The 18433-nt window shown below is 39.1% G+C and overlaps 2 protein-coding genes across 3 annotated transcripts in view; one reads left to right on the top strand and one right to left on the bottom strand.

Annotated features, from left to right (window-relative positions):
• Positions 1–10831, top strand: part of LOC146560975 (VPS10 domain-containing receptor SorCS3-like) — a 52218-nt gene extending 41387 nt beyond the window's left edge. Inside the window, exons 22-28 of one of the 2 annotated variants that reach the window (XM_085296624.1) lie at positions 200–312; positions 536–670; positions 1318–1417; positions 2248–2353; positions 2442–2602; positions 8068–8152; positions 8946–10831. In XM_085296624.1, the coding sequence (XP_085152750.1) occupies positions 200–312; positions 536–670; positions 1318–1417; positions 2248–2353; positions 2442–2602; positions 8068–8132 (680 nt within the window). In that variant the 3' untranslated portion in view covers positions 8133–8152; positions 8946–10831. Of the gene's footprint in view, positions 1–199; positions 313–535; positions 671–1317; positions 1418–2247; positions 2354–2441; positions 2603–8067 lie in introns of both variants that reach the window. The other variant, XM_085296622.1, reaches the window with a different exon arrangement.
• A 1306-nt stretch (positions 10832–12137) lies between these two features.
• LOC146560974 (VPS10 domain-containing receptor SorCS1-like) overlaps positions 12138–18433 on the bottom strand; it is a 51426-nt gene continuing 45130 nt past the window's right edge. The window contains exons 24-27 of the mRNA XM_085296621.1: positions 17053–17152; positions 16587–16695; positions 15404–15558; positions 12138–14118 (exon numbers count right to left, since the gene is read on the bottom strand). Of these exons, the coding sequence (XP_085152747.1) occupies positions 14060–14118; positions 15404–15558; positions 16587–16695; positions 17053–17152 (423 nt within the window). The 3' untranslated portion in view covers positions 12138–14059. The remainder of the gene's footprint in view (positions 14119–15403; positions 15559–16586; positions 16696–17052; positions 17153–18433) is intronic.

Raw genomic sequence — 18433 nt, 5'->3', positions numbered from 1 at the left:
TTCGCCACGTTGATGTCAACGTGGACTTAATCTAATGAATAAAATGTCACGGTATGCGAACACGAAATCTCGAGGAGCAATTAACTTCAAGGCAGATGTTGCCAAATGAAAAAGGACAAAACTGCACATCAGATTAATCAAAACCTAAACTAGAAGTAGCGTTAATATTCTAACAGACATCACTTCACCTTTTTTCCAGAGTTCTTCAGGTCACTGCTGTTGTCGTTTTCGCCAGCGCTTGATGAGCACAATCCTGACATCCCCGAATGGAGGGAGGACATAGGCCGTGTGGTGCGGACAGCTCTATCACAGGTACATCAGTTCCTAAGAGATCTTTCCTGCAGTTGACAGCGAACACCAATGGCTTTCAGGGTCATTACTATTTTATACGGGTGCGCTAAAATGACACAGCAGTCATGATGTTTTGTAACCCATGTGTTCTTCTTTTATTTTGTTTAGGAGACACATTATTTAGTGTGAATTTAGCCTTCAGAGTAAAGCCATACCTGGCTGTCGTGTTTTCGCGTCACTGCAGGTGTCTGGGATTCATGAAGATCAGCTGCTGGTATCTCTGTATCCAGGGCTTCCAACTACAGCAGAGCTCTTTATTCTGCCTGATGAGCAGACATCTACTGAGCACAAGAGTGGGAGCGAAGCGGCTCTTGAGATGGTAAGAGCCACAATAATGTAGATCATGTCAGCTTTTATGTAGAGCTGCTGTTTCCTGGACATTAAAGATACATTGTATTTATATTTATGCTAGATATTTAAGAGGACCTAAAGGCTGTTAATAGGATAATAAGACTGTTTGTTCATATGGCATGTTTCCATAGTTGGTATTTATTTCTTCTGTTTTCCTTCTTCTTCTTTTAGCGTATCCCTAGCATCCTCCTCTGTCACAAAAGCACTTGCACGTCCTCCTTCACTACATCCTCAGTAAAACTCTTAACATCTTCAGTTCTGCCACTTCCATCTCAGGCTCCTGTCTTTTTGTCAGAATAGTTGATTTTTATTTCTTTTTGTTAAATGATCTTGAGCAAAAGCTTTTGAGCTCACAAAAGATCCGCAGACTGCTTATTTTGCTAGGACTCAAACAAAGTAAGTGCAAAACGCAAGACAAATGCACTGAAATGTGTTAATTATCGGGCGAATCTTTGAACAATGGAGAGAGCCAGTCAATGGCGCCACCGGCCATTATGCTAAGCTGAGCTAATTATTGTATCAATCTTTTCTTTTCCAAAAATGTCTTGCTTGTTCATGAAATTTTAATGTAAACCTTTGTGTTTTCTGTGTGTTTTTGTTAAAATCCTGTGACAGATATCAAATATTTTTGTCACTGCACTGAACCAAGGCCTGATCCAGTTTGAACTGAAAGCTGACATTCGCATTATTGTGTACATGACTCAGCAAACTCTGGGTAAGTTTTCAGCAGTCGTTACATTGAAACCCTTTTAGAGATATGTGAAAACAAAACACTCAAACAGGCCCTAGGCTTATTTTACGGCAGATTAATACAGCATGTCTACAGATCCACAGAGCATTAGATAAGATGTGTCTTCGTTAGACTGGTTTGACATTGAATTTTAACAACGCTCTGAAAAAATAAAGCAAGGCAAAGACAAAGTGTTTCCTGAGAGACGGACAATGCTGTATATCACAGGATTTAAATATCCTTCACAGAGTGCCAGTTTTGCACCTGAGGCTATGAGACAGTAGCTCTCTTTGAAGTCAGCCAATCAATCACATGATTGACAAAGCAGGTGTTTGATATGCACGGGAAATTCACAGGGTCACCGGGTCATTAGCATATCGTAAAAACGTGTCGATCACCTCGCGTGTCTTTACCCTTTTCATCCACCAATGGATCTGTCTTCATTTGTGTCTGCATACAAAGGTCTGGGTTGCCTTTAAAATGATCGGGAAAGGTCAAAGACTTCATAGGCTTCTCTGTGACGGGGAGAAAGATGGGCAGTGAGAGGAAATACTTTGAATATTGCATCTCAGCATTTATAAAGCCATGACTATGCATAAGCTACTGCTGCATGCAGTATGAACCCTGGAGAGAAGCAGTGGACCTCCTAAAGGTGCTTTTTATGCCCTGAGGGGATAACATGTAGGGATATGCTCTTCATGACATTGGGTAATGAAGTAATATCCTTGGAATAGGACATGGTTTAGGAAAAAGTAATGAGTTTAACACATATTATGTAAAAAGTTTGGTGCTCATTTATGGTGTTTGGCTTTCAGCACCACTTGTGGACTCAAACTCACTTCCCAGTGGGTCGGCCATGCTGATGCTGCTCATCGTGGTGTTTGTTGGTTTAGCTGCATTCTTCATCTACAAGTTCAAAAGGTATGTTTACTGAGATAACGAAGTAAATACTGTTGAACTCACTTGATAATCAAAAGCTAATCATCTTTATTGCTCTGCTGTCTCTTAGGAAAATCCCTTGGGTCCACGTTCAGACTGAGGACAGCCATGAGAAGGATCCAGAAGTGATAAGCACAGTCGGTCAGAATGACACCATGTCCAAGGTCAAGCTCAGTGAGTTTCCCTCCCAGAAAGAACTCATGGAAAAAGAGCTGGAGGCGAGGAACATAGGTAATCCTTTCAAAATGCCTTTACTGCAGGCAAACTGTGACTGTGTTGTTGAAAAATGTGCTGTAATTATTACTAATGGAGTAGTGACATAAAATCTACATTCTAATGAGGCTGCACTACTGTGCAAAAGTTGTGAGGCATCCCTCTTTTCTATATATGTTGCTTCCAAGTACCCATGCTATGTCTAATTTTTTTTAATGGTCAGGAGCAATAATTCTCCAGGCTTTCTGAAGGTCTTTCAAAGTTTTTCTTTTGACATTGGTTGCTTTTTTACTTATTTTCAGTGCAGCTCTTGTACCTGACCATTTTCAGAGTATTTTCATGAACCACTTAACACTGAGGTATAAATCATTTAACCTTAAAAAGGCTCTTGGCTTACAGAATTAACAGTGTTGTATCTACACATCACAGAAAACCTAACAAAGAACCAATTTTAAATTGTATTGTTTGGCACTTTGTTAGCCTGTCAAAAAATGTAATTTGTATGAAAAATGTTAACAATATAGATTGAAAAACACAAAATATTACTTTTTGCAACAACAAGGTGATTCTTATGGTGCTATTAGCAAAAAACCTGGCAGATTGCAGCGATCTGTGCAGTGTATCCTTAAAAAAAGTTGAGGAAACTGGTCTCATGGAGTAATCAGTCCACATTTGAAGTTTTCTGTTCAAATCATAATCAATATGAATGGAGGAGGTCAGAAGTGAGGTACAACAGTGAGTGTCTACAGGATAGAAAAAGCACAAATTGAAATAGTAGCAGTCACAGATTGGCCTCCTCAGAGTCCAGATCTCAACATTATTGAAGGATTTTGGGATCATCTTGATAGAGAACAGGAACAAAAGGCAGCCAACATCCAAATAAGAGCTTTGAAAGTCCTTCAAGAACCCTGGAGAACTATTCCTGAAGACTACTTAAAGAAATTACAAGAATGCTGCTAAGAGAGTTAAAGATGATCAGGTCAAATATTCACTTTCAAGCTTGTTCCAATTGTGCAAGCTCTGTTTCTGCCTTACATACTGTATTAACATGTTAGATCATATATTTCAATAAAATGCTGGACCTACTTTATGTTAAAACATAGTGTGTAAACATATAGTATAAATGTCAAATAGTCAAGTACAGTATAAGTTCCCCACGAATGTACTTTGTTGCTTTCAATCATTGAAGAGACAGTGTATCATGATGCAAGCTTTTATTTCAGGCCCACATTAAGAGTATATGAGAACCTACTGTGATTATTTTTTAATGTAATAATATGTATTTTATTAATACGGGGTTTAAAGGCTGAATGTTATTGTAAAAGACAGATGCTGATTAACTTTTTATTGCCCTAAAAAACATCACTGAGCATTTGAATAAATCTGAAATTTAATATAGCGTAGACTCAAAATACGAGGATGTTCTTTTTGCTCTTATTTAAAATGGCATGTTTTTTATTTTTTTAGTGAAACTACTCAAAAATACATTAGAATTCAGTGCGTGTCTGAGGTGCTGCGACGTCTTTATCAATGCTGTGTGTCATATTTTTGCAATTTGCACAGCCCGAGCACAACTGCAGCATCTGCACAGAAACCAGATATCACCATGACAAGTTAACTTTTTGATTGCTATGCTTGACATCCGCTGTGATGTCTTTTAGATGAGAACTATTCAGTCCCTGCAGACGGTGTGGACTGTTTGACAAAACTAGCATTGCAGTGCTCCTGACACAGACATGTGGGCTGCAGGCCTTTTTTCTGGTCACTCAGCACTTTGGCTGTTCTTCATTTCTCAGCTGTTTCAACCAAGTCCTTGCTGATCTGAAACAAATTGACTCCTTTTTAGTTGCTTTCGAGAGTGTTTATTTAGAAAAGGGCAGAGCAGCATGGGGCCTTTAATCTGTGGCTCGCTATGCTAAATGAATTTACAACCTGCTGCTTAAAGATTTCATTAGTACTCATCAGCTTGGTTTGATTTTCATGTATTCCAATTCTGGCTGAGATATAAATGTTCCCAGAAAGCTGAGTCTGCTGTATTCGGTTTTCACTATTTTACAGGAACGTTATAAAGTCTACCATCTGTTAGTCCAAGTCGCTGTTCAGCTTACTGCAGGATTAATATGATTGTTCATCTGTTTTGAGTATTGCCATCGATGATTTACCTACACAATTTTGTGAACTCTTTTTAAAAATGTGGAATAAATAGAGCACATTTGTTATACAGTACTGAACCTTCCATGTCTTGTAAGGCAGGTCTTCCACCAGCCAGTGGGAAATATTTCCTTAGAGAGTTTAATTTAATTAATGTGTGGGTTCAGTGATTTTATGTGTCCTCACTTTAGTCCAAATATCCTTACATGCTTTAAAACGAAGAAGAATCTCTTATCACTGGTAGCTGTCACAATGCCGCTGAAGCTATTAAGTAAAATTACAGTCAGAATTCATGAAGGTTAAAAGGAAGATTTGAATGTTTCAAGCAGTATCTGACAGACTTAAATGAACATTTTTTTGGCAGCTTAGTTAAGGACTTTCATTTGATATATGTTAATACTAAATGATTAAAATGACAGCTCATATGGGCTCCGTAGAAAATTACAGTTGAGTTGAAATGGGGATTAATTATGCTGGAAAGGGGATTCATGTATGATACATTATACAAGACAGGAAGTTGTCAGGACCAGTCTTCCTAGCAATCAACTAAGGAAGACAAGTTAGAATTCTCTGATTAGCATTTGTACGTACAAAATTGATGCTGTATGTGGAAAAAGGAAACTGTTTTTGAAAGGAGGATGAGGCTTGTACTGCATGTAACCTCCAAAAATTACACCTGAATTCACTAGACTCAGTGTAGGAGTATCAAATGTCATCTCTTGGTCAAAGAGACAAAACACTGAAGCAGTAACTTTTGAAGAGCACCTCTCATTCGGCTACATAATTGGTCACAGCTATCAGTCTCGGGTGTATCCTGCATGTGCTCCATTGATGGTTACTCTTAAGTGACATCCTTAAATCGATTCTGAGTTGTTTTCTAATAATAGTGTGTCAAAAGGCAATGTGACAGGACAGCTTGAAAGGTGTTCTTATTGATGAACCTACAGAGAATTAACCTCTGACTCTGCAGCTCCCCTCAGCTTTGCAGGGCTTTACAGTGGACTTAACCTTAGCTATGCAATCTGCAACTAGCATGTTGAGTCCACTGTTATTGTGAAAAGCTCTAAAAACACCAGCAGCTCAGCACCAAACAGCAAGTAGTCAAGATTAAAAGTTAGATGGCAAAAATACTGAGACATTTTGCAGCTATAAAAACTTTATAGGAGACCAAACACAGAGCTGAAAGAGGGGATCGTGTTATTTTGTAACAACTGGTTGTGCAAAGTAACATGTTTACTGAAAAACAATTGGCCACATAAATCTGAACAGATCTGTATATTAATTATTTTTGCTTTCCAAAGCAACCACAAAAATGGTTCATTGCAGCTTCATTAGTAATGTTTGTTATGTATTGGTCTGAAATAAAATAGAACCATCTAGATTTGAAACAAAACCTAACTAGAATAAGAATCATTTGATATAGAAATGGAAGTTAACATGTCTGAAAACATATTAACTCATTTCTGTCTCTTTACAGCAGCCATCCAGACAGAAGGAAATAAGTATACTGCTCAAAAAAAATCCATGAAACGCTTAAGTCAAACACCACATCTTGATGAATGACATATCTAAGTTGTAACTATTTACTGATGTATAATCTATAATTTGTTGCAAACAAAATGATGCAACGACATCAATTGTAACCAAAATCATCAGCCCTGGCCTGGTAATATGAGAGCCAGTCAGTGTATCACTGCCTTAAATGCCCTCTGGACACATGAGAGCAATGTAGACCGGCATAGGGTCTGACAAAAGTTCTGAGGATTCCCTCCTGGTACCAAACAGCAGTCTGTGTATGCAGGTCTGTATGACCTTGCAAGGATAAGGATAAGATCATCACTGACCCACGCGAAAACTTGTAATGCCGGATGATGTTTCAGACATCATAAAGTTTCCCATGGTGTCTCCAGACTCTTTGACTCATTGTCAGAGCGAACCTGCTTTCATCTGTGAAGCCAACAGGGGATCAGAGGTGGATACTGCCAATTTTTGCATTCTTTGGCGTATGCCAGCCAAGCTGCACGGTGGTGGGCTGTGAGCACAGGTCCCACTAAAGGACTTCAGTCCTTCATCCCAGTCTCCCGTAGTCTGTTCCTGACAGTTTGGTCAGAAATATGCACAATGAGCCCACTAGAGGTCATTCTGTAAGGCTCTGGCAGTGCTCCCCCTGTTTCTCCCCACACACAGGAGCAGAGGCCGATCCTGCTTCTTGGTTGATGCCCTTCTTCGGTCTTGTCCACCTCTCTGCATGTATTAGCCAGTCTTTTGGTATCATGTCCACAATCTTGAGACTGTCCTTAGACATACACCAAAGTTTTTGTGATGGCATGTATGGATGCGCCATCCTGGGGCAGCTACCTGTGCAGCCTGAATGGGCTGCAGGTATTGTTTCATGCTACCAGTAGTGACAAGGACACTAATAAAAAGCAAAATAAGAGAAAAATCAGTCGGGGGGGATAAGGAGAGAGCAACTGTCTGTGACCACCTCCTGCAGAAACATTCCTTTTTTAGCAGCTGTCTTGTTGTTGCCTCTCCAGTGAACCTGTTGTCACTTTCACTGTTACCAAAGCAGGTGAAATGGATTTACAATAGTTTATGCTTCCTAACTGAACAGACTGATAAACTTGATGTTTAACCAACTGTGTTATACTGTGACAATCAAGTGTTCTGCTCATTTCTTTGAGCTGTGCTTTTAGCTTTATAGAGGTGAAAGAGCTCCCTTTAGTTAATATACAGTTACTGTTTCTGGTTCATTTTAAAAAGCACTAGAATTCCGATCTCAATTTTAAAGCTCATTTTATCTTTTATATTAAATACTCAATTTGCTGCAGGCTACACAAGTTTTACTCTTAAAACATCCCTCTTATAAGATTAATTTAAAGCTAAAAAAAATCTGTATGTCTTTTGTAAATCTGAACTGACAGCCAGGTCTCCACCTTAATGAATTTATTGCAGGTTATTACTTATGAGAATGAACATGAAATTAGGTTCAGGCTGCTCTATACAAATGGCTGAATTTATTGAACTGAGATGTTTGAGACGCTGAAGTTCAACTTTCGAATAAGCCAGTGTCTGCACGATCTGAATGACCGCACTTGTCACGGCGATTGTATCTTATCAGCCTACCGTCATCACCAGCTCAGCCCTGCTCGGATAAGCCATGTTCTTTTAGTGTGTTTCAGGCAAAATGCATGAATGATGCAATTAAATATAAAAGCCTCTACAAGCCATTTAATTAAAAAACACAAAAAAACCAAATCATGCCACAGCAGTCCCCTGCTATTTTATTTACTCAGTTTAATAATTTGTTCACCTCTTCTTCTTTTTTTCAGGTGGAATTGGCAGAAATATGGAGAGAATTGTTACAAGGGAATTTCCTAACTGTACTAATGTCTAAGACATGAGCTCTGTTACAGAGTAAGTACTGATTGTTGTGTTTCAATTGTGCTGAAATAGTTTTATTTACTGGTCTTTTTTTTCCTTCTTTGTTTTCATGCCAATAGCTGCTATCGTTCCGAGACATGTTTTTTTTATTCATGTGGATAGAATAAGCATCTAGTTTACAATACCAGATGATAAAGATGAATCCACTGAGCCAGACTACAGGGCCTCTAGTTTGGGGACAGTTAATGCTGAAATGTGTTAATAAGTGCAGCAACAAGCAAAAAGTAAGTGGCGTCAAGACTCCCTCGCTCTTTACCACATGCCATGGATCCTACATTGCTAATATGAACATTATTAATATTATGAATACTCAGATGATGTTGTGCTGCTTTAAATATTGTTTTACTCCTTTTGTATAGTATTTGGGAAATACATGGCCGGGCACTAGAAAACAAATACCCCGGAAGCTTTGGTAGGTGCCCTTCTAGAGAAAACAGTGTTAGGAATATATGGGTATAATGTTAATAAGAAGGAGGATATTATTAATGGAGAGGTTAGTACTAGAGAGAGGATGGATAGGCTTTACTATAGTTTGTAAACTCGACATTGATTTCTCAGTGGTTGTCGTAAGGAGACAGCCCTGTGGGAATATTAGAATACTAAACAAGGCTGGAAAATACTGATTCCATCTAATAAAAAGGTTCTGCTGCATTCATATTTATCTCTATCATACTAATTTGACTAAAAATGATCAACTCTGTCAATTACAATATTTTACTTTATTCATACTTTTTGTTTACTTTTTCCTCTTTGTTACATCCTGAAGAGCCGTGTCCACACAGGGAGCAATTCATGCATCTGAAACCAACAGTTGGTTGCTAGCGATCATTCCAGGCTCTGGTTGCCTCGGTTATGCTCTGTATTGATTACCAGGTTGTAAGTCAATCACCAGCATCTCTCTGGTAGTCACTTCAATCGATTGCCTCAATTTTGAGAAAAGTTTATCTTGGACTTGTCCACTTTGCTTTGTTAGCAGTTTTTTTGATCTATAGTCACTTGAGGTTGACTTTGTGGTCTCTGGTCACAGCACTGCTGAGAATCACTTGTTGTGCGGACACAGCTTTAATGGATAGTCAACCCATCCAACAAAGACTTGCATGATGGGGCAGATTACATTCTGCTCTTCCTTCATAATAGCTCAGTTGCACTAGTATAAAACTAGCACTGCAACCCCATTATGACTATGAAAAATGGGTGGTGGCCTTGTGATTGCATCAGATTTTTTTTGCATTTGGCGACCAATTGCAAATAAGAAGCAGAAGTTGAGCATGCAACACCTTCAACCTTTGTCTCTAAACAATCATGGCCTGACTCAGACTGAGTGCAGTCACCTTCAGACAGGTTAGCAAAGGTTTGCATAAAACTGCAGTCTCATTTATAAACATAGATTGCAACACAATGCAATCAATCTGAGTCAGTCTGCACCAATGAGCACAACTCATCTGCGGCGCATCTCTTTGAAATAGGAGACATGACTCAACTGGTTGCCAACAAGTTGTATTCTGGTTATATCTCTATATGAAAGCAAGGTTGCTGACCATCTCTGTCATTTTGCAGCAATGATGTCATTATTTGTGGAGGAAATTCTGTTTCCGATCTATGAGGTTCTGGCCGAACTCTGTAAATAGTTTGTGTGAATTTCCGTTTGATGTGAATTTCTGTGTATGTAGAGCCAGCTACATTCAAACTGAAAGCAGACTGACCGTTTTATTGCTGTCTTCATCCACCAAAGGCAACTGACTGCGAGTGGTTGCAAACCTGGTCCCTGTCTTTGAAACAATCATTTCAGGTGACAAGATCATCATTGTACACAGTCTCAGTAATTTTGGCTCACGTCACTGTTTTCCTGAGTGTGACTATAATATAAGACAAAAATATAATAGATTGTTTGATTTTTTTTTAAATCATATAATTTATTCTATTAACCTCTTAAACTTTATGCTCAAGCTAAACGTTACCATCCTAAAACTAGAGGTCTTTGAGTTGTAGATATAATGCTTATGCATACATATGTGACTGTTGGTAAAGAGTATAAGACAGGGATGTATGTTTCTGCTCTGTTAGATAACATGGTGCTTTCAATGACTGTTTCTCAGAATATGGTATACAACATCATGAAAGTCTGGCCTTACAAGGGGAAATATCGACAACATGTACATAGAATAAGATGGAATTTAAATCTGTACACTAGCATCGTCATACATTGTCGTTAAGGCAGCCCACTGAGCAGGCAGTTGTGTCTTTCCTTGATTTTAAGTCTCACAGCAAGATGTATGTCCACTTTTTTAATTTCATTGGGGGTTTTTTTTTTCGTTTGTTTTTTTTTTTTTACAGTAGCATGCCCTAATTATCTGTGATAAGACTATAAAAGACTTTTATTGGGGTGAGCCAGTACTGTATATATAAATATATATATATAAATATATATCATTGTGATTTTAAACTTTACTTGACACATTAAACAAACTATTAAACACCTTGTCTTATAGTCTAGTTGTGCATTTGCCCAGAGTTGTGCATGAAACATGAAACTTCTATGATATTGTTCCTTTTTGTCGATTATATAAAATCGTCTTGTTTGGAATCACATTTCTTACTGTGAACAAATTGCCATTTTGAAATTGTTCAAAATAAATGTATTTTTATATGGAATTATGTTTTGTATTATGCATACACCCACAGTAAGCCTAACAGTGGAACATGTAAGATTAAGAAATGGCTCGCAGTGCTTACAAAAAATGTTGGGGTTGTCATGACACAAACCTAAAAACCAAAGGGTTCGAGAAGCTTCTCTTTAACAGCACTACCACAGCCTTATCTGAAACACAGGTGCCATGTAGCAGCCAGTGTATCAGGCTCACCACAGCACTTTTAATGATCCCACAGAGGCTCTGAAGTCAGATTTAATGGGCAGAAGTGTGATAACACCCATGTGAAGATTCCCATCTGACATTTAGACTGAGCTTCATTTTACCTCTAACACTCTATCATTCAAGTTGCCAGTTATAGCTGGTTTCTTTTTAATGGGAACAATTACTACGGCTGTGGTCAAGTGATGAAAAGCAGATGTTAGTACGGAGGTATTAGTATGATTTCTTCTCTGAGTTACAAAAGAAATGTGAAAGACAGTGAGATTGGAGCATAAAACACTGTGGTTGATTGGCTGAAATATGTCTTCACACACAAAGCTGCAGCAACCAGGACCTTGTTTCTGTGTTTTGCATTTTGTTTGCCACTTCAACGGCTTCATATCGCACACCAATCTTCATCACTCCAACAGCCATCAACGCCCCGAGAGTCTTATTCTCGCTCCTGCTCTCAGTCTGAATTAACACCAAGGCCTTTCTCTAACTGCCCTGGGATGTTCGGCAGTGCACAATCAAATTGAACGGTGACAATCACTAATGGATGATTCGCTGCAGCCAGACACTGTAATGTAGCACTCAATGAAAGGAAACATGCTCATCAATTTCACACTGTGGCTAACACAATATTGCTGTGGGTTATTGTTGTGGGACATTTTTCATTCAAGGTGCTACCCAGACTGGGAAAATCTTCCTTGTTGATTTTGTGTGTGTGTGTGTGTTGATTTCCTGGAGAGGGGATAATTAATTTGTTGCACAGTGGGAGAGCCAAGGAACTATCCCATTAGAATCACTCCAGGCTACTTGGTGCTTTTCATTGTCCTCTCGCTCTGCCCCATTGTATTATGCAAATGGCTGCACTGAAACTTCAGGCATGCTAAGCAACACTTGTTAAGAGACAAAGAAGAAGAAGCAACTAATTCTACAATGTGAGCGTGCCTATCAATCAAAAGTACCAATTTGTGATAGACTCACAGTCGGCTAGGGTAGAGCCTTACTTTTGCTCCTCATGAGCCTTGCTGATTGACTTTGCATAGCCTGCGAGTTAACTACGTGGTTTAAACAGCAGAAATATAGCAGCCACACTGCAATCCTTTTGTGTTTCTTCTTTATTATTTATGTAATTATGGTTACTTCTGCAAGATCAAATGAAAAACACAGTAACAACCCACTGAATAATCACATCACTTATAATGAATGATTAGTCTAGCCCGTTGAGAAACATAACATTTTCCAGTTCACATTGTTAACATTTCTTTTCTTTTTTTTTTACCTAAGACATATTTAGGTAGCTTGAAATAGAAAAAAAAGGTCATGCAAATATGTTCACAATCGTATTCACAGGTTAATTATTTGGACTTAACAAAAAATAGTTGTTAAATAAATAACAAGCACAAAGAAAAAAAAAATCTTCAGATGACCATGTGGAGAGATGAGAGTTTGTCTGAAGACGAGTTTATTTATGCTTCAGGCTCAATTGGAGGATTGGAGGGAAGAAGTATGGAGAAGCCTCTAGTCAATTTGTCTTACTGACATATGATGCTGACAACACTTAAAAAGAAAAGTTTGATGAAGAAGAACTTTAGTACTTATCCCAAAGAGACAGCAGCTGACCAAAGCAGTGTGCGTAGGCTGAGCCTTGTTGACAGGAGATATGTCTTCTCTATCTCTGTGTCCCTTGCAGCGAACGAGATGAACAAATCTGCAGGCTTTTGTCCGCCGAGTCCTTGGGGGTAAACCTTAAACAGACTGCAGGCTCCCGTGCATTGCAGTAAACCGAGGAAATGCTATGTGTAGATGTCGGTATCATCTTAATATCATAAACAGTCCAGAGTAAATAAAAAGTGAATTACAATAATCCAAAAATCCACAGTTTCACTCTTTTCCTATAAAAAGGCACCACATCCTTCACAGTACCAGCAGTTCAAAGAAAATATGAAAAGTAAGTAATAATTGTGTCAAGGAGGCGACAAACTGAAAATAAACCTTGATCTAATAACTAAAGTGTAAATTTAGCGCTTTTTTACTGCATTACAGTGAGTGTCTGCTGCAGTGTTATTATTCTGAAAATTTACATTTTGTTCTCTGTATAGAAACCCGAATACACCAGAAATGCTTCTGGCAATGAATAAATACAAAGTGTAAAAGTCACTGTTTTGTGCAACAGTTAAAGTTGACCGTATGACAATCAAATATAAGACTACCGTTGCAATAATAGCCCAAAACAATGATTTAGAGCACTAATGTGTTGTTCGCGTTAAAGCAGGGTAACATTTATGACGTTAGCCTTCATTCCGCTGCCTTCATTGTCACCAAAATGACTTATTTGAGTCTACTAGACAAGAGGGATTGCTCGGATTTTCATCTGCTGTGCATACCCATCTACTGTAATCTTCTGTTCTTATTTTTGTTATGACACATATTATAACATTTTGAGTGGCACAGAGGCAGGCTTGATGGAATACACAGATCTGGGACTAGGAGCTCTCCTTCATCTCCTGGATATTGCAAGCTTTCATTTGATGAGAATCTCCTGATAAGATTTACTGATTGTACAGAGCTTAATGAATCTGCTTCCCTCACTGTCTTACTCAGATAAGCTATTTCCACATAGTTAAATAAAGTAAACTCCACAAACACAAGTCCAAAAACAGAAACGGTAGAATATTTTGAGATATGATTACACATCACTCCCATTTGATATTTTCATATTTGGGCAGGCGCAGCTGTAACCAGCTGAGACTTCTTCCATTATGGATGTACATTATTTACATAAAAAGATCAGTGTCCTTGCAAAAATACAAGTATTTCAGTCAAAAAGTGTTCCTTTTCAAGAAGCAAGTATAAATCTGTACAGTCTCCTCAGAGGGATTAGGCAGCACAGTGTGAACTGGTCCATCCATGCATGGGTAGCAAAACACTCGAGACCATTCATTGTGACCGTGGTTTCATAGCTTGCTGGAAGTAACTGCCAAAGAAGATGTATTGCTTTCGAGTCGGTCATAGACTCTCAACATTAAAACACATGGGGTGCTTCATCAGAGAGCTTGATGTCTGTGTGAGATGGCAGGTAGCCTGGCGAGGGAGAAGAAAGGAAAGCGACACGGGAGGAATTTTATGTATGCTATTTGCATGAGGGTGTATTTTTGCAGGCAAACACATTTATCTTGGATGGGTCGATTGTTTAGCTACGCGTGGAGGTAAATCAACTGGAACTTCATATATATTTCTTGATGAAAATGCTTTCACCACTCTGCTTCTTTGCAGCTGTACTAATTATTTTATTGGGTCAAATAATTCACCGAGACATTCTCATCACTTTAGCTCACACTTGGTTGTGCTTCGCTTACCTGTGCGTGCTAATACCTCACTGTGCCAAAGTCAGGCTGGCAAATACATAAATACATAACACAAAATAATAACTCTGTCTTGGCAACTCGTCTGACAATACACGGGGAGGAAAAATAGAATTGGCACTTAATAGTAAGCGAATATCAAGTCAGCGAGCTTTAACTTGTGGCCAGTGCTCCTGACTGCGACAATTTTCTTTAATGTTTCAAATATTTATTATTTACAAATAAAGACACGATGCCTTTCAGTGAACACAGTTGTAGCATGTCGCGATTAAGATATAGCTTTCTGATTTCCTAGCACGTGGCTAGTCATTTTTTTTGCCAAACATTTGGTTCATCTTTACTGAAGACACTGCTACATACAGTATCAAACAAGACGTCTTCTGGGAATCATACAATAAAAATGTATCAGGTGTAGCATCATGCGTTTGTCAATGTACATGTTCAAAACTATGATTCTTAATGGAAGAGCGTACTAGTCAACAAGAAATACCAGATTTATGTTGCACAGTTTCATTATTTCAGTTTCTCTGTGAATTTCCACTTTAAGTAACTCTCACTTTCGCTCCTGCCATGATTGTCCAGAAGATTCCACCAGGATAATCCTCTTTGAACTCATTATCTACATTTGCTCCCTTCAATTATAGCCCGTAAAGTAAGTGTGCCCTTTTTGGCTTCTTCACAGACACTGCTGTAAACCGTGTTTTATAGTTCATTCTGAATAAAAAAAATTTAAAAAACTGTTGACAGTGCTTTCTGTGGGATCTCCAAATTAATGGCGATAATGTCCCAGAAAAGAAACAAATCTTCTAAATGTCATTTTGTTATTGCTCTTAGCACTACAAATAAAATTCCAGTTACCTCAATTCTATCAGGTAAGTAATTATGCAGTTTTAGTGACAAGTACACCGCCGGCTTGGCTGCCTGGGAAGATGACACCTATTTTGTTGCTTAAAAAACTGATACAAGCTGAATAAAGCCTGTAGCTTTAACAAAGCGCTACACACCTCTGCTTTTTGAGTCCAGCTGTACATCCACGTGATCCAGTGCGGTCAGCTTGTCCCCCTCAGGGTTTGGGACGGCTATGGAGGTCACTGACGGGATGACCTCTTGTTCTTTGTCAGGCTGCTCTGCCGTGTATGTGTTCATGCCTGGGATCTTCCTGCAGGTCGTGCACAAGGTGGGGAAAGGGAAGCAAGTTAATGGAAACCTGCCATCAGGTCTGTTTCACTAATGCCTTCACTAGGCATAATGTGTCACGCACTATTTTTAACTGTTAAGGATGGGAGAGGATTGCTTGAAAGCTGGAAACTAGGGCATTTTGCATTCCACTGGGCATTGCTCTCTCACTTTTCGTATTGTTCACCTCACTTTTCAATCAATTTTTCATCCCCTCAGATGCATCCCCAATTCTGCTTAAAACTAACATCTTGCATTTCTAATTTCAGATTCACCCCCTTGTGTTTTTGTGCTGCAGCTGGTGCTGTGACATTTGGGGGAGCTTAAGAACTCCAAGTTGATTTCTTAATGTAGTAATTACTATCCATAAAGTTCAGCAGTGTTTGCTTTATAATGAGTAAAATTCCACAAACTACTGACGAACAAAACCATCCCCCTGTGATTGGCATGGGATTACCTCCAGCAGAGGATGCTATTTACTGTATGTCCCTCACTGTATAATGTGTGTTGTCTCAGGATTCATCTTCTCAACCTTTCCTGCCATTCTGCAGAGTATGCCTCACCTTGGATAGCTGTGTTTAGCATTTCCGAAAGGTCAACCCTCACATTGTCAGATAGATGAATATTGATAACTGCAGGACTCTGACACCCATTCAGCGCTCTGGGAGAATTGATTAGCCTGTCATTCCCTGTAATATTCTGCAGATTGAGACAGAGGGGAATTGTCTTATTTCTCAAGCTATTATTGTGTCGTGGATGTCCATAACTCAGAGATATATGGAGTCTGAATACTTCTGGAAAGTTTTAGGAGTTCGGCAGTTAGGTGCTTGCTTCTAGATAATGGGAGCAACCCTAAATAGGGCCGTGCGAATACACACAAACAAACAAAGCAATAACGTATTTTATCGCAGACAACTTCATGGATGCGTCTGCAAATCAGAGGGCTTATTTTTATGACTCCGCCTAACTTATCTTTCTCTGACTGTGCTCTGTCACCCAAGTATTTTGTACCTTTTAAATTTATATATAACAAAGGCAGCCAGGCCCATCAGGACAACTGACACCAGCATGATGACCGCCGTGCCGCTGTGGCCACTATCACTGCTGTCCACGAGAGGAGCTTTGAAGCAGAAAGATGGAGAAAATGAGCACATATGCAGGCCAAGATTATATAGCAATTCTGTTAAATATCAGTCAGCGCAGTATAAACAGAGAGAACATGGAAAACGAATACAACAATATGACAAAATACATAAGCTGTACTTTCCAGACTTCTGTTTAATTTTTAATAAGCATTTGAAAAGCTGAAAGCTCGTTCACATGTAGATCTCATTTTCAGCCTCAAACTAGAAGAACCGCACACAGTCTGGCCCCAACACGACCCCAGAAATGGGGTCTGGAACACATCTCTAACAAAAATGGATCAGACTGCCTGCCATTTGTTCAGGTAGGTGTGTGACAGACGCAGCAGGCTCACCTGGAGACAGCCGTGTGGCGTACACGTTTACCTGCACCCCCGGTTTGAGTGTGAACTGGATGAGGTCTTGGTTCAGAGCACTTAGCAGAACCTGAGAAAGCTATGACGAGAAGTGGCAGAGCGGAGAAGGCTCAGTTAGCGGCAGCTGTATAGGAATATTTCACAGTCATCAATATTTCAACCACAGCCATTCCATCCAACAGCTTGAATTATGGATCAGAGTTTTTGCTTCCATCTAAAGAGGAGCAAATGGTGATGTGACACAGGGAAAACCAAACCTGCTGCACTGAAACCTAACAGGCTTTAATGGTGGGGGAAAAACCTTATCAGGTAACCAGGTGTTCTGCTTATGGTGTGGCAGTGACATTAAAAAATAATCTTCTGCCATTTCCATCACAGCGGGGAGTTTTTCAAACTATTTCCTTGTCATGCTTCCTTTTAAAGGGAATGTGATTTGCCCATTTATAGGTTCAGTGAGGCAACATTATTGGAAATCAAAGTGTGTTCTAATATCTTAAAATTGCTGTTTTAATTTTTCTCCCTGAAGAGACTCAAGTTCCCCTGCTTTTCACACCTTGATGAAGCAGTCATTTAGCAAGAGACCAAAATGCCTTCCCAGTGCCCATTTGAGTCCTTAGCCATGCCTCACTAATTCCATCTCGCTCTTTCTAAAATCTTTCCACTGGTTAAAATTAGACCGCTCTACACAGTATGAATAATTACTTTTTGTTCTAGTGGCATATCAGGGTCAGTAAATCTATTACACATTTTAATAAGCTCCTCCACACATGCACTCATCGATGCACATGTGTATGTGTTGGCGCTCACTCAGTGCCTCCACATTGCAAGTCATTCACTGGAGATGAGAACAGTGAACTGAAGATTTATTACCCTATTGTCTGTGAGGTTCTGCCAGGTAATCAGACAGGCTTTAGATAAATACATCTCTTTAATTCCCAATCCCAGCCGCCTGCCCCAGATTGTCTCCTTTCTCGATGGTGCCAATTATATGATGCATCAATGTAATTAAATACCTATTAACGTAGTTCAAGACTGACTGTGAGCCAGCAAAATTATGTTTACTTGTGATACATTGTAGTCTCTTCCGTTATGAATAAATGAGCTTGTCTAGCTTTAAAAAAACATCTCTGTTTTATTGCTTTGTTTACCTATTTGATAGCTTTTCCGAACATGATGCACGATACATTTCCAGGAATATTATTTCACAGCAAGAAAATAACAACCACGAAGCCCGGGCGGCTTAAAATAAAGTTGTTATCGTTACCCAAAGGTTTATGCAAGTCTCAAAACTTCACAGAGGTGACTGTCAGTCCAATTACACATTCTGAGATACTCTGAGTGTTATTTCAGTGCGCTGATG

The sequence above is a fragment of the Mchenga conophoros genome, linkage group LG13, assembly GCF_057382185.1.
Source record: "Mchenga conophoros isolate Kocher_MC1m ecotype Shallow Benthic linkage group LG13, M_conophoros_male_GT1.1, whole genome shotgun sequence".
In the NCBI taxonomy this organism is placed as follows: Eukaryota; Metazoa; Chordata; class Actinopteri; order Cichliformes; family Cichlidae; genus Mchenga; species Mchenga conophoros.
Note: the sequence above shows the minus strand (reverse complement) of the source record. Positions and strands in the feature narration are given on the sequence as shown.